This window comes from Pinus tabuliformis, chromosome J (genome assembly GCF_031772625.1).
Source record: "Pinus tabuliformis cultivar Carrire ecotype Pingquan chromosome J, CPIR1, whole genome shotgun sequence".
NCBI classification, from domain to species: Eukaryota; Viridiplantae; Streptophyta; class Pinopsida; order Pinales; family Pinaceae; genus Pinus; species Pinus tabuliformis.
This window is the reverse complement of record NC_142295.1, coordinates 1,141,721,452-1,141,749,238: the sequence shown is the minus strand read 5'-3', so window position 1 is coordinate 1,141,749,238 and position 27,787 is coordinate 1,141,721,452. Positions and strand designations below refer to the sequence as shown.

Here is a 27,787-nt window from a genome sequence, read left to right as displayed (position 1 = left end):
CTTTTCAATATTGACTGTAACTCTTAAATTTATAAAAATTAATTAAAAATGTCGCAATTGAATTTCGAAAATGCCGAGTGTGATAATTCCCAATAATGGTTTATAACAAGAATAGACTATTGTCCAATGATTTCCAAAATAATAATTCGTTTAGCATAAAAAAGCGAGTTATTTCACTGGTTAAGGTCTCGCTGAAACCATTGAGAATATGAATGATGAAAAAATGCATTCCATTCCCTTTCACAAATTTACGATGGGTGGAAGAAGCCTCCTTCATCTTATTTCACTGGTTAAGGTCTCGCTCAGACCATTGAGTATATGAATGGTGAAAACATATGCATTTCATTCCCTTTCACAAAGATTTACGATGGGTGGAAGAAGCCTCCTTCATCTCTTCAAAGGCCTCTGTGAAGCAGTTACGCAATATGTTGACATCGATAACATCCTTTGGAGCTATCACTTGGATCGTGATGGTGTCCATATACGTCAAAATAGACACATACAGACTCTGCATCAAGAAATTCCTTGTTATGTATCAATAAATAACTTTCAAAAGAGTTAGATTTCAACCAGTTTATATTGCTCTGATTTCGTGCAAATAAGTAGAAAATAGTGAGAGGAGTCTGAGCAGTCTGTTTACTCACTAGAGGTGCCCCAGTCACAAAGAAAGAAAAGTTTTTTAATGGATTCCCATCAATTGCTACCATCTCCATCGGGCCAATCATATTTGATATAATCATCGATGAATTGACAATGGTGTTGCATAAAGATTTGGTAATTGCCTGCATCAAGCGTATCATTAGTGAGAATTGAGAATGGATGAAAGTATTTCATCAGAACGAGTTTCTGCTAAAAATGGAAGGACATACATGTGGGCCCTTTAATCTTGCAAGGCATCTCAGAATTGCTGCATTGCAGAAGACTGTTAAAGACATTTTATGTCTATCTATGATACGTTTTGCCCTTTCTACAAACTCCAGGGGATTCCCCACTTTTCCCATGATAGGGACAGGCACATGCAAGAAAGCAAAGTGATTTCCCCAAGGCGCTTGAGTTTTGGGTTTCAACATCTCTTCTATTTTCTGCAAAAAATTACGTTGCTATCAGATCTATCCAAGAATCTCCTCCAATCAAAAACTCGTACAGAATGAATAAATGAATCTGAAAAACTGCGATTAACTGTTAGTACACAACCTGTATTCCAGCCAAAACTCTCGTGTTCAACAAGCATAGTGCTGTGACTCTGGAATTTTTCAGTTGTTTAATAACAGAGGCTTTCAGAGGCTCAAATCTCTTTTCATAAGCATCTTGTAAGCTTTTTTCTCCAGCTTCATCCAAAGAGAAACATTATTATGTTCAAGAGATTAGTTCAAGTTCAACTAGCCGTTCACAATATGATTAAGCATTTATTATTTCAATATCAACAGAGACCCAATTGAAATCTAGTATATGGCAACCAATACACTAACTACCGATCCATATCGAAAGGAGCATACTGATTTACGCAATTTTTTCCAGAAATTAAAAATATTAAAAAACTTATGAAAATTAGTACCAGCTGACAGGTGAATCTGCAAGTAACGTTGCATGCCGTAGAAAATTATTCCTGTTGCAGCATCATTCACGGTCTGTAGAGCATATAACAACGCTGTGAGTATACATGTCAGTTAGGCAATATGAATTAGGGTTTCAAGTATATGGCAATCACATACCCCTCCTACTGAATTCTTGATCTGTTTTATGTCTTCCATGTTCAAAGTAGTAGAAGAAAAAGCAATTGGCATGTATTGGACTTCCGGAGGTCCACGGATAGGGAGCTGGCTATCGGCCATCCATCCAGTCGTTCTCAGCAAAGAGCTTGTCACATCAATAAGCGTGTACCATACTGCAATCATGAGATACCATAGTCTCTGAAAAAAAGTGGCTGCAATGGACTGCTTTGAGCTGGTAGTCATGGATCTAGTATAACTATTACGCTTTGCAGTAGGAAAAGTGGGTGGAAGATCAGGATTGTCAACTCTCTTGGCGAGAGAAAACAATGTTGACATGAAAGAAATGCCATCTCCGAGGGAATGATGGAGCTTAATAAGTATGGTTCTTTCGGCCTTGCTAGTTTTATAATTCATGAGGTGGAATTCCCAGAGAGGACGTGAGTGATCGAGAGGTTTGAGGGCCATTTTGGAGATATAGTCATCCACGCAGGCATCGTATGATTCCTGCTCAGGAGGGAACTCTGCTATAAGAATGTGGTCGTCTATGTTCACTGTTGTTTTCTGCCATCGCAAGACTCCACAGTCGTCCTCCTTCTGGCAAACATTTATACAACACAGACCTCCAAGATATGAGAAACAACAACAGAGCAAAGAATCCAAAAGACATGAATACAAAGACTCCAAACCTTATGTTTAATGGATATGCTTCTTAAATAAAACTCCAAACCAGAATGTTGGGCAACATACCCAATTAATAAGATTTTTCATTTAAGATCTATACAACCACTACACAGGATTTTTAATTTAAGATCTACAGATATTTTACCAGTAACAAAAGAACTTGAATTTCAATTTGCAAAGTTGAAGTATGAACAAGAGAGAGATCACCATGATGCAAGAGAAAAGTGGGTTCCTTGGCAAGAAAGCATCGACGATGACTTGTTTGTCGCGAGCGATATCTGTTCTACGTTCTTCAAATTCGATTACAACATTGATGCAGACCGAGAATGGCGAGATAGTAAGAGACTGACTGATGGGATGTACTGGCTGCCCTTGCCCTTCCCATTCGTCACTATCTCCACACAGTCTCTTGGGCAGCTGCAACTCCATGCTGCAAAATTTAGTCGGCCTGTGAAAAGAAATGAGGACAGATCATTCTTATAAATTGTTTTCTTCGGCGTGCTGTAGTTGCGAGCGATTGAATTACGGGCCGAGAGGAGCGTTTGTTCGGTAAGGAATCATTTAATTATCCATCTGCTTTCCTCGTAGATGCAGCCATCTGACTGCGGCATTTATCGTCGTAAAGTGGGAAAACAGCGAGGCTACGGAAATATTAATGTCTATGATAAATACGAGTACCCTGTTAAAAGTTAAATACTTCAGTTGTTGAGTCTAGAAATCCATACTTCAGTTGTTGAGCATTGTAAATCCTGCTGGATATGTAGGGTTAAATAAATGATCCCCGGCAAATAATATTGATGTTCAAAGTTCCGTGGGACCTGAAGCGATGGTTCGATGAGTCGTCGTACTCAGTTGGAGATTTAATTCTAGTAAGTCCACTTCCCCATTAATATTTTACTCATTCCTACCTTTTTCTTCCTTCCAAGGTGGTTCAGAGTAAATGTCCAGGCAAAAATTTAGTGTCTCATTAGGGAATTCAAAACTAAGTCAGTTTGTTATTGAAAAGTAGTGCTTTATTGAATATACGCAGGTTTGTTATGAAATATTTTTATACGATAGTTTATATATATTTTATTAGTCGTCAAGGGAGGATTTTATTATTGACATTTTTTTGGTGGATTAGTAATTAGTTTAGTAATGATTAATATCATTTATAAGGGTTAATTTTGAAAAAAAAATATTTATTATTTAATATTATTGTAAAAATATATATTTATTATTTAATATTATTGTAAAAAATATTTGTTAAATATTTGATTAGATTATAAATTTGAAAGTTTTATCATAGACTTTGCATGAAACATGGATAGTAACAAGATGTAAATAAATATACTTACCAAGAGTTATTGCACACCATTATTTATGTATTGTTTAACACTTTCATAAGTAGGAGTAAAAAGGTAAATGTTAATACCTACTAGTGGTTAGTACTCACCAAAATTTATGCAACTCCTTGTCCTTTAGTTGGCAATTAATTTTTCCATTTCATATGTCAATTTGCATTTTTTATGAAAGCATAATTTCCAGATAAGTGGCAGCTTGGTAAGGACTAAGCTGCATGACCATTTGATACATTTCCCTCCGTTAAAATAGAAATTTATTTTTTTAGCACATTCTATTGGATTTCCCATAATTGACCTAAGTACATAGGAATAACTACAAGTTAGAGTACATTTGTTCTTATCCATTAGGCCAAGAACATACACGTTGAGCATTGCTTTTAAGTTTTGTGCTTCTTGAATCAAAAAATTTCACATTGCAAAAATTATTGGCATATTAGATAATGCTAAAGGGAACATTAGATTTTTTGTTGTGATATTATATGATGAACTACAAATATATAGTTTACATTCATATTTTTGATACAAAGAGTGGAACATTAGATTTCTTTTTGCTAGATTATATGAAGAATTACAAATATATAGTTTACATTCATAATCTTGATATAATTTATCTAAAATATACCTCAACTTCCTAGTTATTCAATGATGAAATATGTAATTGCATTGACAAGTATACAAATGCACTTGGAATATGGAAGAAGGAGTGGGTGAAAGCCTTAAAGCCCATTGTCAATGTCGTATATGAGAAAGGAGGTGTTTTCTTCTATCAAATTTGGCATATGAGAAGGGCTTCCCATATGAGTAAGGACATATGCATTGTTATATGTACATTCCTTCCATATTGGTAATATGTATTGGATTAAAATTAATTTTATATTAAAAATATTTTATTTCTTAGAATGGAAACCATTTGAACTCTTTTTTTAAGGAAACCATTTTTTCACCATTTTCTATTAATTAGATTAAACTAATATATATATGTGTATAAAAGTTGATAAAAAAGTATTTGCATTCAGATTCTTTGAATAGAGATGGCTAACCAGGTTTATGGAATGCATAATATCAACCAACTAGCAGTCTCCCATTTCATCATCAGATCGAAAAATATAGGGAAAGATTTTGTTGAGCAATGACATGGATTTTGCAGATTATCCTACTCCTAGAGCTCTTAAAATTGAGGACATTCCACATATTGTTAATGATTTTCATGTTGTTGTCATAAATGTTATCAGTGTAGCTCATTGTCATTCATAATTTGGCTTTTACTCATTTACTAAGTTGTAGTCACATAGAGTGAAGTTTTACAAAGTAATTTTATTTATTTATTTTAATTAATATTATAGAAATAATTTTGGATTTAAAATATTATCAGTGGAATTGGTTAGTTGTTATTAGCCTTTCTTAATAATGTGTATTGAATAGTATTTATAACTTTCCATTTTAATATGTTATTATGATCTTGGATACAATTTGTTTTAATATTTCTTGGTAATATATGGATATTTTGTTGTTAATTAATAATGGAGTAGTGTTTAAGTGCAACTTTTTAGAGTTTCCGTTTGATTTCTAGCCGGAATCCGCGAAAAATATGTGGTGAAATCTTGATTTGTGTTGTTTAAACTAGTTTTTTGGTTGCATATATGGATTCAACACCCTCAAAAACCTCTAGGGCACTTTGATTGTGAAGAGTTCACCCATCAAACTTGTGATTTCAATGAATCCCTGCTGGATTCTAGACAAATTAGATTGGAAAATAAATCGGAAAGCTTTTTAAAAAAACATACTTAAAGACTATTCTATTTATAATTAATATTACTAATTGTGATATATTATTTTGTTATCAATTAATATTATTAATGTTGTTATTTAATATATACTAATTTTTTATTAAATAATAATTATTATATTAAGTAGTCTTGAATATATATATATAAACAATTTTATTATATAATAAGTTTATAGATATCTCAAATCATTACCATACATTTGAGCAGTTTTATATTCAAAATTTTTAAGCCGGGACTACGCTACATGTAGCTCTCCTTACATATCATTGTTATAATTAATCAATTGGAATGTGATTATAAGTATGTTTGTGGCTTGGTCTTTTTTTCTCTTTATTTAAACATAATTTATATATATATATATTATTAGAAACATTTTATAATATCTCTTTTATATAATTGGTTAAAAATTATTTATTATTAAATTGAATATATATATATATATATAATTAATTTGGAATTCTTTATATGAGATAAACACCTTTATGTAGAAAAACTATTATACCACATTGATTGAGGATGTAGTTCACATCTTCACATAATCTCCATTATACCATAACTTTTATACTAATGAAAGTAGCCACAAAAATGTGTTGCCTTTTTATAAGTAACTACTTAATTGGGATTTATGACATATTATTAGGATGGGGAAATAAGTGTTTTCTCATAAAGGTTTTCATTCTTATGGAAGCATAAAGGATGTGTGAAGTTAGGGATACATTTGTTGGACCGCTTTCTCTTCCAGAATTTTTGTGTCACCCCTCATGAAATTCCTCTCCTATTTCTTTAGGATGGTGCTCCCACTCCACATCATATAAGCAGCTCCTTTAACCAATGTTGTTAAATTTGTCCAATATGTATGTTTGTTTAACACCTTTATGTGACATGAATTCCCATAAAGTAAAATAAAGTGTATTGGGATTAGGGAGGTCTTCATTCTAAAATTCATTAACAAAAGGACTATTAACCTAGGGATAAGCAAGGTTTTATATAAAATAAAAAAAGGTTTTATATAAAATAAAATGGATGTATTATTGGGATTAAGGGAAATAAGTTTCACTAACAAAAGGACCCCTAAGCTAGGGATAAAAAAAGTTTAATATAAAATAAAATTTATGTATTATTACTATTAGGGAAATATGTTTTCTCATAAAGGTATTTGTTCTAAAGAAGACTTGTTAGTGATGGAAGTAGGAAAGGATGGGTGAAGCTAGCATGAAGCGAGTTCCAATTCCTTTAGATATTTCTTCACCATTATTATTTTATACATTGTTCAAATAAGTTATAATAAAACATATTTGTTGGATCACTTTGGCTTTCTATATTTTTTTTTCATTATCAAAATCTCACCTTTATGTTCAATCAATGAGCTCTTAATTAAAAGGCTTCTATGGGTAGCCTTAGCATGCTTGCATTAAGACCTCACCTTTATCATATCATGCTAGAACAAGTTATCACTAATGAAATTCCTCTCTTATTTTTTTTGGATGGTGCTCTCACTCCACATCACACTAGGATCTCCCCTAACCAATGGTGCTAGGCTTTTACAACACATATGTTCGCTTAGCACCTCTAGCATGTGACATGAATTCCCATACTAATCTCTATCATATCTCATTTCCCTTTCCATCTCTATCATGATCCCCATTACCCTTCCACCGCTTCCCTCTCGTCATCCTCAAAATATAGTGGTAGAAAGTGGACTTTGCCTTTCGAACAAATGAGGACAACAAACAGTGGATTTTATCACAAGGGAAACTAATTCATGTTTATTTTTCATCTTGAAATATTAAAATGGGTGTTACTTTGAGAAATACTTAGAAAACCAAAAGTAGATAAATACATAAGGGTTAAAGGAGCCAATGACTAGTGGGTGGGTTACACTAGAGTTGAATGGGCACACAAAATCAAGAGGGATCTTGTTAAGTAGTGTTGATCTATCATGGCCAATTGTATAAAAAGTTCCTTTGGATTTGGTGGCTCCCATTGTGGTAAACCAAATTATTTAGGCTCAGTTTCTATAACCTTCCCAATTGAAAATATAGTGGATCGGATTCAATATAGATAATAAAATAGGAATCATTGTTTGTTGAAAGATTCACTCTTATTTTGATATCGATCTAGTGTACCCATTAGTAGTCATGTAAGGTCTAGTGCACCTCTACCCCTCTCTCTATTCCCTATATCAGATGTGAATTGCAATGATGAAAGATGAAAATATTTCAATGATTACTTTAATATTTAATATTTTATTATTCATTACTCCTCAAATTTTTCTTATTCAATTCTTCATTAATTACATGGTTAAAGAGTCCAGATCTTCCTCATTTCAAGGATCCTAGTCACTTTGTCAAGATAGAGCATTATCAAGGCTTTTATTAAATGTACACTTCCCCTAACATAATAAATGTGTATATGGTGTTATTGATCCCCTTAATATGTCCTTAGTGGATATTCAAACATTATTTATTATTACATCATTATAGTGAGGTACATATATTCTATGAATGATAAATCTTGATTTAAAAGTGAACCAAGTAATTAAATTGTAGATAAATAAAGTAGTTGTCCTCAAACTTGAATTATGTTACCTTAAAGAGAAGTGGTTACATCTTAACATTAGTTAAAGGGATGACCTAAGAAAAAGGTTATTTCCCATAGTTAGAAAAGTGTTATATATCTAGAAGTAATGAAAGTAACTATAGATATATAAAGGACCATTAATTATCATTACTTTATAATTATGTATAATAAATTGGAGAGATGTTATAAATGGAAGAATAGAAGAAATCAACGAGAAGGAACAATACTCATTAGCTTTATACTTCTCTTGCAAGGTCTTACTTACTAAAAAACATGGATCTATATCTTTCATAGAAAATAAATACATCATTGTATATTAATTGTGCATAACAAAATTTGTAATGTAAAGTAGGGATAATCTTTAGATTTTTTTTCCCTTTTCTAATGAATGTATCCCTTTATTGTTTGTAGGTAAGCAAGGTGTAATTACCTTCTTATGATCATGCGGACCAAGGAAAAGAGTAGGGGATATGGGCTTGTCCTAGAAGGAAGGGCTTTGGTATGGTTAGGAGGATCTAGACATGTGATGTTTGGTTTCTCTTCTCACTTACCTTCAATCACCTACCCTACACCTTACTTAACTAAATAACCTATGTCACCGACCTAACATAGTGCTTCTAACCAAATACTTACCTAATGCAATGATATACCTATCTCACCCATTTCACCAAGGGTTTTCTAGCGCGACGAAGCCATATTCCAGGTGGAAGATCCTTCATCTACAAGAGTGTGGCACACATCTCGACTAAAACATGTACCAACATCTAGAAAGTGTCTTGAGGGGATAATCTAAAATTGTTGGAGTTATTGTAATGATGCCTCCCCTCATATCTACCCACTTTCACAGGCTTACATGGGGTAAACATGAGATGGGGGGATACTATGATAAGATTCGACGTCTTAGGTGACCTTAAAGAAGTGGAATCAATGGAAACCCACAACACGGACCTTCTATACCTATTACAAGACTCCCAAAAGCCTCCCCAATTATTCCCATGACTAGTACCTGGGTCCCACTGAGTTTTAGACCATTAAACCCCTGGACGCTCCTTTGATATAGACAAGGGTGCGTATGAAAACCTCCAGACACATGCACAACATGGGTATGCATGCGATTGGGGACTTTTCTCCTTAGACTTGTGCCTGTGACTCCGAGATTTGTGCCACTTTTCAAGCCCCTAATCTAGGTCACTACCTAGAAACTCATGTAGCTTTCAGAATCCATAATTTACATGACAACAAGACTTATAGCTCAAAAAATGACTCCAAGACTAGGCTCGACCATCCCCAACCGGGACTGACATGAATACAAGAAAGACTATAAATGGTTGATAACTCATATGAGACTTGACAAGAAGGATCACCACCCTCTTCCCTTAATTGTTTTGACATCAATTAGGTCTTGCATCCATTATCCTTTAAGTTACAAGTAAATACATTAAATAGCCATGACTATCACTGGTCATATAACCATGCTAATAACCAGCATTAAACCATGTAAATAACAATGAGATAACAACCATTAAGGCCAGAAAATAACAAGTACAAAAGAAACAGAACTTAGTTTTTATTAAACATAGGCAAGAGCAGACTAGGTTCGAGACTTCCACGTACCACTAGATCATAGACATGGCTGAACCAAATCCTTCTTTCTACCAGTCACCCCCTTGCCATATTCCAATAATGAATGTTGGATCTCATGGATAAACTAATCCAAAACAACCAAGGGAATCAAGAGATTAAACCACCTCCACCCTCACCAAACCGTGACCTCACCAAAACCGGCACTAGGATCACAAAACCAAACCAAGCTTGGAATGCCTCTGAACTCCATCACTATCCTTGAGGAATTTTTTTTTCCTTGTCTCTCAAGCTTTACCATAATCCACACCGGATCACTAGGCCCTAAACTGAGACTCCACCCTCAGTCTCTACCGTGTATCTCACCAAAACAGGTTAAGGGATTCCTAGGCCTTTGGGAATTTTCTTAATACCACCTCCGCCCGAGATTCTGAAACCATCCGGAAATTCCAAATCTCAAAACCGAGAAACAATCCCATCACAACATGGCTATCTGGAAAAAGGCAAGGCAAGGCTGAAAACCATTGTCATAACCCGACAAAACCATGCCACCGACAGCTAGAGAACTAAATACCAACGTGCAAATCCATGCATGTCAAAACCAGCTAGGAATTCACACATGCTATATGTTACCTGCAAGTATTCTTGTTGAAGCTGCTTGATCCTTCTCTTCCTTGCTTGCTCTTTGCTTTCCTTTCTTTTCCTTGTCATTCCTTTGCTTGCTTTTCCATTCCTTGCTCCAAAGCTAGAATGCTCCAAAACTGAACTGACAAAAGGTTACACTGACCAAACCTAAGCAAAGGCTTCCTAATCGATCCTCAGAAGCCTTTTTATCAATGGCGCCTCCATTTTCTTCATTTTCCTGTGACCTTTCACCTTCCTTTTCTCCTATATTCCTTTATTTTCATAAATAAATGTGCCAAAATACCTTTTTGCCTTTTTAATGCCTTTTCCAATTTTCCTAGCCATTATAACCGAAATGAAACCCGCACTAGGATTTTTTTCCCAACATTCAACTTGGAATACGTGTCCCATGACCATGGTCTTATTTTTCCTTTATTAACATTTATTAAATGAACTTTTAACCAAGGGTTGTTACAGACCTCCCCCTTGGGGAACACCATCATCGGTGTTAAACCACACCAAGCCCTTAGCAAATCCATTGAAAAGCAAACATACTGCCCATGGATCTTTATCTTAGCTCGTTGTAGTATTTACAATGAACCATTGCTGAAAAATGACAAGATACCGTTTAATAGAGGTTTATAACATAAATCATTACGGTATTTACAAGAACCACATATACACTTATGCAAATTTTCTAAACCAAAAATAAAAGGATACGATGCCGGTATCAATCAACAAGGGAATCCAGAGGCTTACACCTCCACCCTCAAAAGTAATGCTAGGATTCAATTCCTTCACAAGAAGTCTGGAATCCACTACCAAAGACAAAGTTGCATCCAATGTCCAACGCTACAATTCTGTGCCACTTGTCCTCTCAACGAACAAGTACCATCTCATTGTTCCAGGGCTCACTCCTAATGTGCATTTGATGCCATATGGAAATGCTAATGACCAAAACAAATATGTCCTCGACCTTCCCTTCTTTGCTACACAGTCCCTTAGGAAATCCAGTCACCCTTCTGTGCAGTCACTCACCTTCCAAGTTCCCCGACATCCCCTATCCTAGGTGATCCATCCCTTGGAAAGTATTCCTCCCATCGGAAGGTCAAACAACCAAGGCATATACCTACCTTAGAACCATCATACCGGTCATAGCATGCTCATGGCAATCAATGGACATTATTGGCTACTAGTGTCCCACAATGGGCCTACTCCTGAATGCTTTACCAACATATTGCTACATGTTCTAATTTCTTTTTGTTGTTGTTGCTAATGTTTGTCGTCAGTTTCGACCACCCAACCGGGCATTTCATGCTTTCCTGTACCAAGAACATAGTTTCCATTAGATTCAAAATAAATAGAATAACTTCAAATCATACCTCATTGATGGCCCATCAATAAGGTACACTTACAATTTTGTTCACTTCATGTCACAACAAGTCAAATTAGCATCTTTGACCAGATTATCATGTATAAACATATCACATCAAGTTAGCTCAAAACAAAACCATCATATATCAAAATAATAAATCACATGTAACCATTATAAAATGAAATCATAGATCACATGTAATCATCATAGAATAGAATCACAAATCATTTTCATAATAAAACTGAAATAAAATACTGATACTTATCCTTTAATCAATCCTTAGCTTCTACCTTTGTCTTTATTCCGTACGCACAACGGATCGGTTTCCATAACCGACAAACACTTGGTGCCTTCCCCTTAACCATGTGCACATACACATAGTGTGCGTCAGACACATACAACCAAACACGACATACAACACCATGCAATACATGCACCTTCACCTGACATACAACACATGCACCTACACCCAATGTACAACACAACACAATACATACACCTACATCCGGTGTACACCACCACATAATACATACATACACCTACACCCGGTGTATGAAACAACACATATACGTACACAGAGTACAAAACCATGAATACACATGTCATTATACCATGACTACACAATTCACATACGTAGTACCGCATGCCCGTAACACAACATGTACGACATGCACACAATACCACATGTACATCAGTACTATGTGTACAACATGTACCAGTACCACTAGTACACAACACCACCTGCACAAAGTGTGCACAACATCAAATGTACACGACACCACCTGCACAATGTGTACACAACACCACATGTTGTTGGGCATGGAATCCCCCCACAGCATGTTTTGGGGCTCAAAGCCCAAGTTTTGGTCAAATAATGTTGTAAGACTCCGCGAATTGCGGGCGCGGAGCGCGAAATGTACATTGAGTCATAGGGTTGTCTGCCCTAAGTTTTGTAATGTAATGTAATGTCATGTCGGCCTACCCATGGTCTGCGGACCATGGGATTGTATAAATAGAGCGAGGCTCTAAGTTGTAAAGAAAATTAGAGAGAGAGTAATGGATGGATTGATGTAATGATATAATAGCAGATAAAGAAGAAGTCTAAGTGTCTTGGGTCATAGTAGTAGGAAGAGGCTCTATAGCTGAGTGCGTAGAGGCCTAGTAGAGTCCGCAGCTGAGTGCGCGGACCCCTGCAGCTGAGTGCACAGGGCGAAGTTGAATCTGTAACCAAAGAAGAAGAATAATAAAGAGAAGTTTGATTCTAAATACTGTGTATCTATTTTTGTATGATTTTCTATGCATTTATACTGTTTTGTTTATCATGCGCACTTATATGAATACTGAACACTATTAAGGATAATTGGGCTCATACAGATAAGTTAAGTAATCGGACAATATCAGGTTAATAGTAAGGAACTTGGGTAATAACACGGATCATGCCTCGAACAGAGCTGTGCGAAGGCAGCATTGTAGGCTACGAGGTACAGATAGGTGTGCATAGCAACTCGCGCGCAGGGTCAAACTGCGAACCACCCAAAAACCATCAGACATCTCTAGGGTGTGGAAACCTGGTTCTAGCACCCTCCCATACTACCTCGGGTGATACCTCAGTCCACGCTCCGCAGACTGTTGCCGAAAGGGCCAGTAGTACCGGGATTTGTTTGGCTAAATCATCTTTGAACTTGGGTCAGGCCCCTATAAGCCAACAAATGGTTCCGTTGCTAGGACCGGGATCTGCATAAGGGATGTCCGATGTCGTGTCACTGGAATCCAACAAAGAAAGAAATTGAAGGGTGGTTGGACAAGAAGATTCACGAGTTCGCGGCATAGGAAAACAGGAATGCGAGAGTATCTAAGGAACAGTGGTTGGAGTGCTACTTATATATGGAAATCCATGAAAATTTCTTTACATCCTTTCCTTATGAGCTGTATGAGTGGATCGCGAAGCTATCAGATAGTCAGGGAAGGTGTAGGCTCGACAAACCAATCGTGTGGACTTCGGAATTAGTGCGTAGACTAGAAGCGTCAGGAGATATGATCACGCGAACCGTGGACCATTGGCTCGATCGAATTATAGGAGGATTTATCACTGAGTTCAAGGTAGATACGACCGTCAGCTACAGTGAGGTGGAGCGACGCTTCCTCAAAGGACCGCAAGGTAAGTATATTAAATCTTTGAACACTTGGATTAAAATGCTATTGTGTGAAAAGTGGGTTATGTGAATAAATTAGTGTTTGTGACTACGTGAAGTGGGAAGACCTACAGAAGCGGAGGTAGTGAAGAATTAGAAACTAGTCCCTTGATTTCACCCTCGCAGGAAAGCGAGGAAGAGCTCGCGAAAGTTTCTCCGAGAAGCGCGGTTAGTCTGATAAGGCAGCGAATTCTGCGCTTACCACCTCCACCTACACCGCCACCCATCTCACCCTCCTCACCTTCATCTCCACCCACCCCACATCCACCACCACCGCAGTTCAGTATGATGAGTGCGATCAAACTACCAGTATTCAGAGGAGTAGGGAATGAAGATCCGGACCAATTCTGGTTCGTGGTAAGGGTGGTATGGGAAGCACAAGGAGTCGTGGATGACAATATCAAGAAGGCTACGCTAGTGAGCACATTGCAGGATCGTGTATTAACATGGTACATCAAGCATTCTAATGACCATCCAAATGCAGGAATTGCAGAAATCCAAACCGCACTGAACAAGGAATTTAGCAGGCCAAAGTCGGAGACACAATCAATTATTGGGTTTAAGGAGATCGCGATGCTCCCGGGCGAGACCCCCTGGGATCTGGACCAAAGACTGAAGAGTATGATTCACGAGGCCAACATGACTTTGACGGATGGACAACACCGCGCATGGTTTGTAGCGTCACTAACACCGCATTTAAGGACGGCGCTGTCACAACAAAAGATTTCCACCCAGGCTGAAGCTTTGGAGATGGCAATGAGATTGCATGAGACCCCTATACAAGACCCTGGTATGGGAGTCCAACAAATCCATGCGCAACTGCAAAATCTATGTCTGGAGATGTAGAGTTTGAAACAGGATAGGACACCTCGGCCAGAGACGCGCGGGGAAGTATGGTGCATCAAATGCAAAGGCTAGGGGCATGACAAGGACCACTGTCCAGTGTTCGCATATTACTTGGCGGGAGGAGGGCCGATATCATTAAGACCTGAGTAACAAGCAGGACCAAGCGTGGCACCTGCACTATGGTGTGCGAACTGTCAGATAGGAGGAAAACACACTACGGATAATTGTCATCTATTATAGAAGTATACACAGACGTCCCAACAATTGTTTTGTAATTTCTGCAGATCGGTAGGCCATGATGAACGCACTTGAAAAAGCTACGAAATAATGATGGATCGAACTCTTGCCTAAAGGGTGCAGACTGAAACACGAGCCCTCGACCCAAATGCAGGAATAGCGCGCACTAGATTTCAAGGGCGCGGACGAGGTTGAGGTGGAATGGGACTAGGAAGGGGTTGCAAACAACTAATTTATTATAATTGCAAAGGGCCAGGGCAATATGCCCGCTGTTGTACAAACCCGACAAGGACATCATGTTTGTACTGTACTCAGTTTGATCATGAGGCAGAAGACTACCCTACATTGATATTGAGGCTGTGCGAAAAAGGGTTACTCCAGCTTGCTCCGACTCAGAATTTGCAGATGATGAGGTATGAGCTGCGCGAAGAAGACCCGAATGTAAACATGATGCTCAGGAGCAGTATGACCACTGGCGATGATAAAGGTAAGCAGTCAGAAGAAAGTGCGTGGGTTCGCAAGGCTCCTACAAAGGAACCCGAATTTGATTTAGAATGCGCGAAGGAGACATTCATGGAAGCTAAGAAGAGCTTCACGGAGGCCTCCACTTTAGGTAGTAAGGATCAACTAGAACCAGGGATGGATCCTTCAATGCTCACTACCTTTCTGGAGACATGCATGAAACTGATACGTGACAGCAAGGCAGTAAAAGGACTACAAGAACTTATCACTAGGTGCGTGGGGTCAGGAGAACCGCGCATGGTCTGGAAACTTGGAAAGCATGCATTGCGCATAAGAAGGGAAATGAGGTTGACTGCGCAAATCAGGGAGTATGAAATGGATCAAGTAATCCTGGATCTCAGATCGGACATGAATGTACTACTAAAACAAACATGGGAACTCATCGGTAGACCCACTCTACAATGGTATCCTATTCAGTTGCGAATGGCAAACCAACAGAAGATCTTGCCCATGGGAAGATTGTAAATGGTAACGGTGGATATTGAAGGTGCGAGTGTGCAGGCGGATTTTCAAGTGATAGAGATTGTTGATGACAACAATCCCTATCCCACACTAATAGGAATAGACTGGGCCACTGATATAAATAGAGTCATAAATCTGAAGAAGCGCAAAATGATTTTTGAGAAAAAGTCACTACGGTAGTAGTACCGTTAGATCCAGCCGAAGGAGCGCGACACAGTGAACTGGTGTGCGACGATGATAGTGATGATGATATCGATTGCATATACAAGATAACTGCACGAGAACAGGATTGGGTGAATCCGACTGTAGATGGAAGGGTTTCATGCGAGCGCAAAAGCTCCTACACTTTGGATTCAGATGAAGAAGTAGGGTGCTGGCAGAATCGGCTGCATGAAGTAACAATGCTTAATTGCAACATGATGGTTAGATCACTGCGTCGCGTGACAACAGAGGTAAGGGATTTGCCTACATATGATGGGTTGATAGCGGTGGATGAATTCCTGAACAAATTTGAAAGTGCAGTACCAGAACAACAGCGGTTCGATGCTCTAAAATGGGCACTGCGCGCGACACCCGCAAGATGGTGGGGTACACATTAGAGAAGTTTTTAGGACTGGCGCAGATTTAGGAGGATGATGCGCCTACAATTTGGAAAACCCCAACTAAGGATGAGAGTTGGTTACCGGGGGTAGAACAACTTGCATGCCCACCTTTCCCGATGGGTACAGACATATGACATGCAGCCCGCACAAGCGCACAACACTCCTAGAATAGAGAATCGGAACAAAACGCAGCAGCAGAAAAGGCAAAACGCGCCAAGGACTATCCACGGAGAAGAATTCGATAGGGTGTGCGAAGTGTTGAATAGGGTTCACAAGGTGAAACGCACTGACGGGGACCTGTGCGTACTAGCGGTTCGATGGGCCTATCAGACCATGTGCAAAACCATGACCACAGAAACAATTCTAAGGTTGCGGAATAGAGTAAGGACCATAATTTTTGAAGAACATGAAAAGAGGAATCCACACGTAATAACACCTGCAAGTGTGACAGTACGTGAAGTCCAGGATGAAGAAATCACACAGCTACATGACGTAGAACACATAAGGCTTTAGGAAGCCATTCGGCAAGGGAACCTTAGACTGCACAAACTCGAAAAAGACTGGGTACGACTAAGGAAAAAAAGCATTTTGATGGATGTAGAAGTCAAGAGGCTGGAAAACGAGATCAGGTAAGCACGTCTTGTCGATAAACCAAGGATGGCAAGGCACAGTGCGTATGATCCTACCAACAAATTAGAAGATTATCATCGAGAATTGATTAGTTTGCTGCCACGGCTAGGACCACATATCACTGAACACAGTAACCAGGGGAACACACTGCATATAGTAGAGTGCGCGGCACCAACTGTCACGAGGGAAATTGAGGATTTTTCGCGGACTATACTGGAAGGTGAGATGGAGCATCGCACAGGTGGTGTGACCACTTGACTAGTTGTAGGAAGCATAGTCTCAACGCTCAAGGCAGTTGAAAGGGAGCACGAGACTATAAAAGAGTCTGCTTGGGAGGTGCGTGATAAGGGAGGTGTGTGCAGAGTCAGCATGTCACAAGGTTCGCGCCCACGCATGGAGGGTTGTGCTACTGTGCAGGGAGGCTAAGAAGTGAGCATTGGTGTCAGTGTTCATGACGAGATGTCCGGTTTGAGGCCAAATGGAGCGGGCAACAGACATTTAAGACAGCAGTTATGGGCAAGATTTTGGAAAATCTGCCGCCAAGAAAGCATTGATGGCCTGGAATTGGGGGGAATGGTCGAATTTGAATTCAAAAGGCGCTATAAAACTCCAAGGGCTAACCATGAGACAACACTTGTTCACTTGAGACTTGATCAGTTGAATAGAGCACAATGTTGAGCGTCGAGCGATATTCGAGCCCTTAGTTCGCAAAAGACTGCATACAGTATAGACAACATGATAGATACCAGGGCAGGTTTAGGCTTTGAAGAAGGAACTGTTGGCGAGGCCGCACCGACCCACATGGTACACGATGTTCATGAAGATATTGGGGTTGCGCCAGAAATCCCGAAATCCCCTCAGATGCTGAGATCGAAAAAAGATAAGAAGACAATGGGACCAGTCCACATGTCCCCGAGGAATCCGCGGTTCGATAAGCTATCAATGGAGGAAAAGGGCAAGGCTGTCAACATTGAGACAGATGAAGAGGAGGAGGACTTATAGGCTCTGATTGCCGAGGTGGAGGAAGAAGAAGATGTGGAGGCGGACATCCAACCGATGCGCTCTACAACAAAATTTCGGGAGTATGTCCCTCTGTGAAAGGGGAAAGCTAAGGTACCAAAGGATTTGGATGCAACGAAGAGTGCACTCCAGACCCCGCTCCTCCCCGATGGAATTACCTTTGAGGGTTCTCTCCTAGGACGCGTGCCTACCCTAAAATTTGAAGATTGGGATCTTGCAGATAGCGAGAAGTTCCAACACTTATAGATGGAGAGCCTAATGAAACATAATATGAAGGGGCCAGTGATCACATTACAACCATAAAAAATGGCTGCGCGGTGTGGAGAAGGCCGGGTTGATTCATTTGTTGTGGATACCACACTTTCACCACGTGCCCATTGTCATTTTCATCATCAGGCAGTTGCTTTGCCTGGTGCACGATGGGTACTTATGGCTGGAGGAGCCTATTCCCATCACGATGGATCTCATCCACAGAATTTCTCGGCTTCCTTGTAAGGGAAAGGACCCCGCGACGATAGTAGGAAAAAGCAGTGATTTGGCTCTCGTGGAAGCCATGAAGAAAAAATATAAGCTCGAGAAGAAAAAGAGGGGTTATGCCATCAGCAGTATCAAGGATAAAGGGGTGCACGTAGCCACCCAACTCCTGGCCAGTAAAGTAATGAGAAAATGTCGCGGCGATGAAGTACCAACGCTGGTAGTTGCGTTGGCCGAACAATGCGCAAAGGGGGTCCAGTTCAACTAGGCTGAGTTCCTCTGCGAAGAATTTTTGCTCAACTGCAAGGAGGCCCAGGAGCAGGGTAAGACCTTCCACTACGCGTGGTTTCTCTTGTCCATCTTGCTGGTAGCGGGAGAACTGTCGGAGGACAGTTAGTTCCCGATCATTGAGCGTGACTTACTAGAGGCCGCAAAGTACGCTTCGCTCTGGGATACCAAGGACGCGAAGCAGATTCACGATACAAATATTTTCTGGGTGCTCATGGAGGCAAGCATCTGGATGTGGATTAATAGGAGGTCGTGCCTATCCCCCATAGTGCACAACAGTCTGCGGAGTTTTGTAGACTTCAAAGTGGAAATGCACAATATTTACATCAGGGCGTGAAAGGATCCGACGCAGCAGTGGACAAAGCTCCCATTCATAGCCACTGACAACGCAATGTTTACAGTGTTAGAGACATGGCCTCTTGAGTGGTGCACCCCAGATTTAGTGGAATTGGAGAAGACAGAAGTGTATAAAAGGAAGGAGGATGCCAAGCTGTGCATAACCTAGTTGGCCTAGAAAAGCCGCAACGAAAAAGTGGTAGCCGAGGTCAGAGTAGCCCGCGAAGCGACACAGGTAGTTGCGGAGCAAAAGAAGGCCGCCGAAGCAGTGAAGACAACAGAGGCTGCAACAATGCAGGCAGAGGAGGGTCAAGAAGTGTCTGCAGGACAGGAGGCACAGGACACAAACTTTGCAGAAGAGGGCGCGGATCCAGGAACCACTTCGACCCAACTCAAATGCTCGCGCGTCCCAGAAAGATCAGGTCCACGGAAAAAGGTCAAGGCCTCGAAGCTGGCCATCGACCTGATCACATTGACTGAAGGAGACCTTTACGACATCGACAAGACAGTTTGCGATGCCACCAAGGAAGCGCTCCAAGAAGTTATGATGGAGTAGAAAACTGTGTTAGGGGCCCTAAGGGCACAACTGTAGGAACTACAGGTGCGGCCCCCGTAGGAAGGAACTTTGTCCACCTACGTCACAGTAGGTGCATCAACAACAGAATAGATGCTATGCGCAAGGATGGCCAATACCATAGTGTTATCGGAAGGAGTGCTAGCAACAAGAAATGAGATCGGTAGAGCTGTAGTTGGTAGGATCAAAGGACTTGGCCTCAATTTGGCTGCCCTTCCACGAGAAACATTGTACCAAATGCAGGATGGAATAACATCAAAACTCCGCACCAGGGAGGGCAGCGCGATACAGGTTTTGAGTGAGCAAAATATAAACATCAAATAGCTCAACCTGCAGTGTGATGAATTGGTATCATAGACTCAACAATTGGAGCAGGTGGTAGATGATGCTTGAAAAGGCATCCCGGAGCTGGCCATCCCAGCAGATCTACTAGCAACAAAGCGGATCCACAGGTTGGCGACTGGCATCCGCGAAGCCAGAGCAGAAACGACAAAGGTTAAGCTAGAGCTTAACCTTCAAATAGCTGAGTTGCGGTTGAAGGTGCAGCCTTCCACTCCCCCTGAAGTCAGAGAATAGTGTGCTAGCGCTATCCAAACAGGGTTGGAAGAAATTGGACGTGCAGTACAAGACTGTACTGGTATGTTGCAACAAGCATTTGCGGTCCTCACATCTTTACAGGAGGACCCCAACATACAGTGCCTGGAAACAGAGGCACGTGAACTTCAGGTGCAGTACGACAGTGTCCGAGGAACTGCGCAGACAGTAGTCCTCACTCAACTACTTGCGAAGATGTAGCAAGCTAAGGCACTGAAGGAGCAGGTGGATGCGACGCGACAGAAAGAGGAAGTTCTCAAAGCGAGCATCCAACCATGGATTGATGAGGCCTTCACCATCATGACAGATATCAAATTCAAGGTCGCACATATGTAGGGGATGTACGCGCTAAGGCAGGGATTTCCCCTGACAAAGAGACTTCAGAAGAGCGCATGCAACAGGTCCAACATACCGCAGAGTAGTGCATTGCAGACCTCCGAGCATTCGGGACTAGTTGGAGGGACTCCGTGCCAAGATCGCCGCACCGACAGAGTGACTCGAGGGTGAGTCACGATGTTTGTGCTGGGGGCCTGTTGGGCATGGAATCACCCCATAGCATGTTTTGGGGCTCAAAGCCCAATTTTTGGTCAAATAATGTTGTAAGACTCTGCGAATTGCGGGCGCAGAGCGTGAAATGTACATTGAGTCATAGGGTTGTTCGCCCTAAGTTTTGTAATGTCATGTCGGCCTACCCATGGTCAATAGACCATGGGATTGTATAAATAGAGTGAGGCTCTAAGTTGTAAAGAAAGTTAGAGAGAGAGTAATGGATGGATTGATGTGATGATCTAGTAGCGGATAGAGAAGAAGTCTAAGTGTCTTGGGTCGTAGTAGTAGGAAGAGGCTCTGCAGCTGAGTGTGCAGAGGCCTAGTAGAGTCTGCAGCTGAGTGCGCGGACCCCTGCAGCTGAGTGCGCAGGGCGAAGTTGAGTCTGTAACCCAAGAAGAAGAATAATAAAGAGAAGTTTGATTCTAAATACTGTGTATCTATTTTTGTATGATTTTCTATGCATTTATATTGTTTTGTTTATCGCACGCACTTATATGAATATTGAACACTATTAAGGATAATTGGGCTCATACAAATAAGTTAAGTAATCGGATAATATCATGTTAATAGTAAGGAACTTTGGTAATAACACGGATCACACCTCGAACATAGTTGCGTGAAGGCAGCATTGCAAGCTGCGAGGTACAGATAGGTGCGCGTAGGGTCAAACCACGAACCACCCAAAAACCATCAGACATCTCTAGAGTGCGGAAACCTGGTTCTAGCACCCTCCCATACTACTTCGGGTGAGACCTCAGTCCGCGCTCCGCGGACTGTTGCTGAAAGGGCCAGTAGTACCAGGATTTGTTTGGCTAAATCATCGCTGAACTTGGGTCTGGCCCCTATAAGCCAACACATGTACACCGCACCACTTGCATAATGTGTACACAATACCATATGTACACAACACCACATGCACGACATGTACAAGTCACCACATGTACATAGCGCCACATGCACGACATGTACACAGCACCACCGGCACGCAACACCACATGTACAACGTGTACACAACACCACATGCACACAAAAACAAATGTACAATCACGCACACAACACCATGTGTACATAGCATCACATGCACACAACATCCTCTCTACATAGCACTGCATTTAAAACATATACATAGCACCATATGTACACAGCACCGCATATCCAACATGTGCACAATGCCATATGCACACAACACTGCATATCCATCATGCACGTAGTACAATATGTACACAACACCACATATCCAACATGTACATAACACCATCTATACCCAACACTGCATATGAATTATTCACACAACATTATCTGTACCACCATGTACATAACATTGCTTAAACAACATGTACACACTCTATATATACACAACATCGCATTCGCACAACATTATAGAGGAAACATATACAACATATGCACAACAATAGTACCAAACATCTAAAACCACACTATCTCTACCAAGAAACCTTTCTTCCAGTGTCTTATCCATGTTTGTCCCAGCATGTCGCAGACCACACTGGTTTCATTTCATTGATGTATCCCTCAGCATAATATATCATAGCATAAATATAGACATAGTATAACCACATAATATCAAATCATATCCACATAAATACTGACCTCATAGATCTTTTAGGGCTACTCTTCCGACTTGACTCCTCATAAACCATGAACCTCTTCATGCCATGTACCTACATAAACAATCATTCCTCCATAATAATGATCCCTGGTTACTTTGTCAGAGAATAACATACATACATACATGTATACATATAAACATCAACATAAAACAATCATGATCATAGCATAATTACTAGATGTCATAAGGCCAAGTTTAAAAGAACTTCCTTTATTCATGCACAACATGCACAATATTGAGAAAAATATCTCCCAACATAGCCAAGGCATCTGAAAACTCAAATCCATTTACTTTACCATTTTTGTTACCTTTCTCATGATTGTCCTATCACCATCCATTTACCTCAATGGACCTAAACAATCCAACTAGATGTCATATGCTTGCCTTCAACTTCCCTTATACATGAACCAACTTCATCTGAGTCTTTCAATACCTGTTGGGTTCCACATATCTCTCTTAGATTTCCACCAACTTTCCTCTTTCCCAACCAATTCCTAAGACCCTCAAACATAAAACGCAAGTAGAAGAAACAAACAAGAATAAGACCATGAAAAATAATAACAACACGACACCACAACAAAGTGGAAAGACCTTGCACCATACATAACAAAGATGCAATCAAGCACAACCAAATCACAAATACCAAAATAAAAAAACTAGAAATACACACCATGACTCAATCTCCATGGTTCCCAGTGCCTCCAAGTGAAATCTCCTTACTAGAGTGATCTACTGGCATAGGTCACAAAGGAGGAAAAATCAACATATACCGAAGTGTTACTAGAGTGTTTAGTCATAGTTCTCTTTGTGATAACCCATATTTACAGGTACAATGGACAGTGAGTGTTGGTGAGGGGAGGACTACAGATAATGACTATGGAAGTGCATGACTATGTACATACTATTATTGGTATAATACAAACTTAAATAGATTTTACCTCACCATCTCATTTCGTCATGTTATTCTCTTTCAATTACATGTTGATTATGGATATGGTTTTATGCTACTTTTAACAAATCTTGTAAGGTATATAGTTTGTTTGTTTGTCTTTTGAGTGAAGGAATTTAGGAGTAAGGAATTGAGAAAATATTTCTAAAGTTGCCCCCAAGATGGTTGCACCAACTTGTGAACTTTTCTCTATAAGAGGTATAGTTTCTTAACCTTCTCTGTAATTTTTACATAGACATGCATGCATTTGGATCCTCGAGGCCCAAAATGGGTTCTTATATATCAGTAGGTTGTTCATTCATATCCAATGTTGGGTTTACTTATGGTTGAAATCATTTTACTTAGTCCATTTTATTCCCTAGCATAACTGGGGGCACTTTCATTTCTAGTGAGTTCACTAATCCTTGGGGAAATCAATCATCAAGGGGATCTACATTCTAGGGAACCATGCCCTTTCAATGGAATGTCTAAGGGGTGGGGAACACTTTCCCTAAAAACATGTTTAATCCTTGGGGTATTAATCCCTTTGGTCAACCTTTGGGAACATCCTTTGGCTCAAGAGGTCAACAACCTTTTGGGAATCCTTTTTCCATTGGGGGAATTAACCATCATGATGTTTATATGGGTGTTGGAATTAATAGCTCTAGCCAAACCACTTCCTTGATTCATACCAACACTGAAAACCAAGCTATGGGTGGAGAACCTCCTCCACTTGGGTCACAGTGGGAACCAACCCCCCCCCCCCCCCCACCCCCAAGGCACCATTCAACTCACCCTTCTGGGAAACCCTTGCATTTCCTAATATTTCTTAGTTGATGAACAATCCCATAACACACAATCCTACATAGCCAATGGTCCCACATAAGCTGCCAACAGAAATACCTAAGTTCAATGGTAAGCTTGGAGAAGACCATGTAGCCCACATTACCACTTATCATTTGTGGTGCTCATCCAACTCTTTTATGGATGATAACATTAGGTTGCATCTTTTCCAATGAACTCTTTCTGGTGGTGTCATCAACTATTACATTAATTTAGAGAGTGTTACTTATGATACCTTCATGTATTTAGCACAAGCCTTTGTGGACCTCTATCAACTGCCTATTAGGTATGAGATCGGAACCATCATTCTTACTAACTTTCATCAAGATATTTTCACACACATTTTTTATCATATTCATGAGTGGAAAAGAAGATGAGGTCTCTTCAAAACCAAGTTCCCTAATGAGTTTTTATGTCAGTGGTCCACCAATTCCCTATTAATTAGAATTGTTGAAGATGTGGCAAAGGTAGGAGCCCAAACCAAGGAACAAGACATCATGAATTCCCATCAACTGGAGTTTATATATTCTTAAGTGGGAACTTTATATGAAATCATTCCTAACACTGCTCAGTCATCAACTTATCCAATGAATCACAAGCCCATAACCCATGCCGATGGTGTAGTGGGATTCGTACCTTTAGGAAACATGGGATGGCTAACGTCAGATATGGGCCAAATGAATATCTCTTTTAGTGGCTCAGTTGATAAGCCTTCCCAAGTCAAATTCTTGGTGCTCTTTTTCCAATTTTCAAGGTGAAATTTGTCTAGTACACATTTGTAAAGAACCCTCAACAACTAGGAGCTAAGAAGAAAAATAACAAGTTTAACAAAAAATCTAATGATGAAAAAGGAGCATCCAAAACCCAAGAGATTAATGGGGGTGGCACAAAACAAAAGAAGAAGATTTTTTTTGTTCCTTGCAATATTTTTGGGGAAAAACATCTCACTCATGAGTGCTCCCAAATGGATGAGATTTGTCAATACTTCTTGTAGAAACTTGTTGCTCATCAACTTGCTATTTTGATTACTCATTTTCTAGCCTAGAAACAACACATGGTTTCAAATCCTCCACCACCTCAACAAGGGGGAAGTGGGGGAAATTCTTCCAATACTACCTCATCATCCATGAAAGGTATCTTTACGGTGGAACAAATTCTTCATGTCACGACCAAAGCACATAATTATGAGAATCATGAGAGTGGTATTTCTACCTAGGAGCCTGTGAATCCACCTCCAGCTAATGGTCTTCTTCATTTGGATAAATCATAATTGTATACTATGTTGTGCCCCCATTAAAGGCACAATTTAGATGACTACACATAACCCCAATGTGTCGTCTACTCACAACTATACTATTGTTGAGGATCTAGCCCAAGTTCTAGTTGCAATGTCTACACTTGAAGTATTACAAGGTTTACCAATGCAACACAAGGCACTTTTATATTCTATTGGTGGAGTGGATCCCTCAAATTTGAATATCATCACCTTTGATCCCTATTCATTGACACCCTATATTCTACATTAATTGGGCTTCTAGAAAATGGTCCATGTGTTTGGAAAATTTGTTCATATTATAGTTTTGGATGAGGGGGAATCTACATGTATTATGTTTTTGAAGTGTTGGAAAGCTATAATTCCCCGATTTTGTTTCCACCTAGATTGGCATTAAATGCTTTTAATGGTCATACCTTGTAGCCTCAAGGAGTTCTATCTTCTTTACCTATAGATATTTGGGGGAAATGATCTCATTTGAGGTAAAGGTCATTGATGCATCGCTAGATTATAACCACTTTCTCGGGTGAAGTTGGTTTATATGCCATGATTGCCATTATGTCATCAATATTTTGTGTTGAGATATTACCCCATTAGTGTAAGATAGTCACTATCAACCAATTGACCTTCTTCAATCCAGACATGTGATTTCATGATAGTCAGTTGGTTCCCTTCGTAGGTGATTCCACTTCCTCTATTGAAAGCATTCGAGAGGGGATGTTTAAAGACTCTCCGCTAATGGACACCTTCCTCCTTCTCAATCGAACCCATGTACATCTACTTCCACCATTAACATGACCTATTCTATCACCAATGAATTCCATGGGCCACTTGATCATCGAGTATTTCCTACAGAAGTGGAATCTCATGGGGGCACAATGCCACCTTTTGTGGAAGTGATCTCCTCTTCAGTGGTCCCACCACCACTTGATCGCACTGGTCCCACCACCACTTGAGGTATAAAGTTGAAACTAACATATAGGATTAATATTGATCAATCTTCCCACTGCATTATTGACCTTTTCCATCACCATTTAACTATTCCTTAGGGCCCACCCCCATCATGTCGCAACATTAACCATGTTTTTTTTCACGTCGTAACTTGTGTCGTAGAGCTTACCCTTTATGGGTGCCCTAGAATAACACCCAATTGTTGTTTTTGTGCCCATTTTTTGTTCATTTGTAGGTTTCAGGATCCTCTTTAGTACCCACTGTGACATTGTAATTGAGCCTCATGTCTCTTTTTGTCTCTTATTTTTGCCCATTATCACCCACTTATCACCCTATAGGGGCTCCCCACCCTTGTATTTGTCGTCTTATGGTCGCCCATGTTCATAGTCACCTATGTCTTGCTCAATGTTTTCATAACAATGCTTTCCTTCATTCTACTCTCCAACCTTGGAATTTTGCTTGATCTCTTGCCTTTAGATCTTCCTTACCTACATATTGCAACCCATCCCACCCTTTTAGAGAGACAACTATGATGAGTGGATTCCCATTGTTAAACCATTTGCCACTGCCTCCTATTTTTCTTAGGCCAGTTCTGTCAGCCTCAGAAAAAATGCATATCATTATACCACTTGTCTCTTTGGAACAAGCTCCCTTTCGGACTTATTTTCATGCTCTTTAAAAACTAGAAACCATAAGATTCATTTGATATATTTTCACGCTCGTTTAACCTACTTTAAAATGTTAAGTTATTTTTGTTCTTTCCTACTCGTTAGTCAAGATGAAATCCAACGAGAAATCAATTTTCCATTCTCAATCTCGCTAAACCATGAGAATGACATGAGTGTAATTTTGTATCTTTTTTGGCCTCGCTATAAAACTCATGAAAAGGAAACCATTCAAAGTATTATTTTACCTCTTTTTCAGGCTCATGAAAACTGAATTAAAAATACACCTATCGAGCTCACTTATCTTCTCTTTCATGCTTGATAAACTATGAAGGGGATTCATTATAAAAAGGAAGGGGGGAAATACTTTTTGTTCTTTGTTGTATCATGGTAGTTGCATGTCACCCTTGAACATGAAACTTGTTTGAGGCATAATATTACAGTTGGTCTTTGTCGTGCTTTAGAGCCACACCATCAGCTTGAGTCAAGCC

At 39.8% G+C, this 27,787-nt stretch overlaps 1 protein-coding gene across 1 annotated transcript; it reads right to left on the bottom strand.

Annotated features, from left to right (window-relative positions):
* Positions 1-127: 127 nt before the first annotated feature.
* LOC149231124 (wax ester synthase/diacylglycerol acyltransferase 11-like) lies at positions 128-2,899 on the bottom strand. Its single transcript, XM_089376198.1, has 7 exons — positions 2,601-2,899; positions 1,713-2,306; positions 1,556-1,628; positions 1,195-1,328; positions 870-1,082; positions 645-782; positions 128-508 (listed from the first exon to the last, which is right to left on the bottom strand). The coding sequence occupies exons 1-7, from the start codon at positions 2,820-2,822 to the stop codon at positions 353-355; spliced, it is 1,530 nt and encodes a 509-aa protein (XP_089232324.1). The 5' UTR covers positions 2,823-2,899; the 3' UTR covers positions 128-352.
* Positions 2,900-27,787: the final 24,888 nt, after the last annotated feature.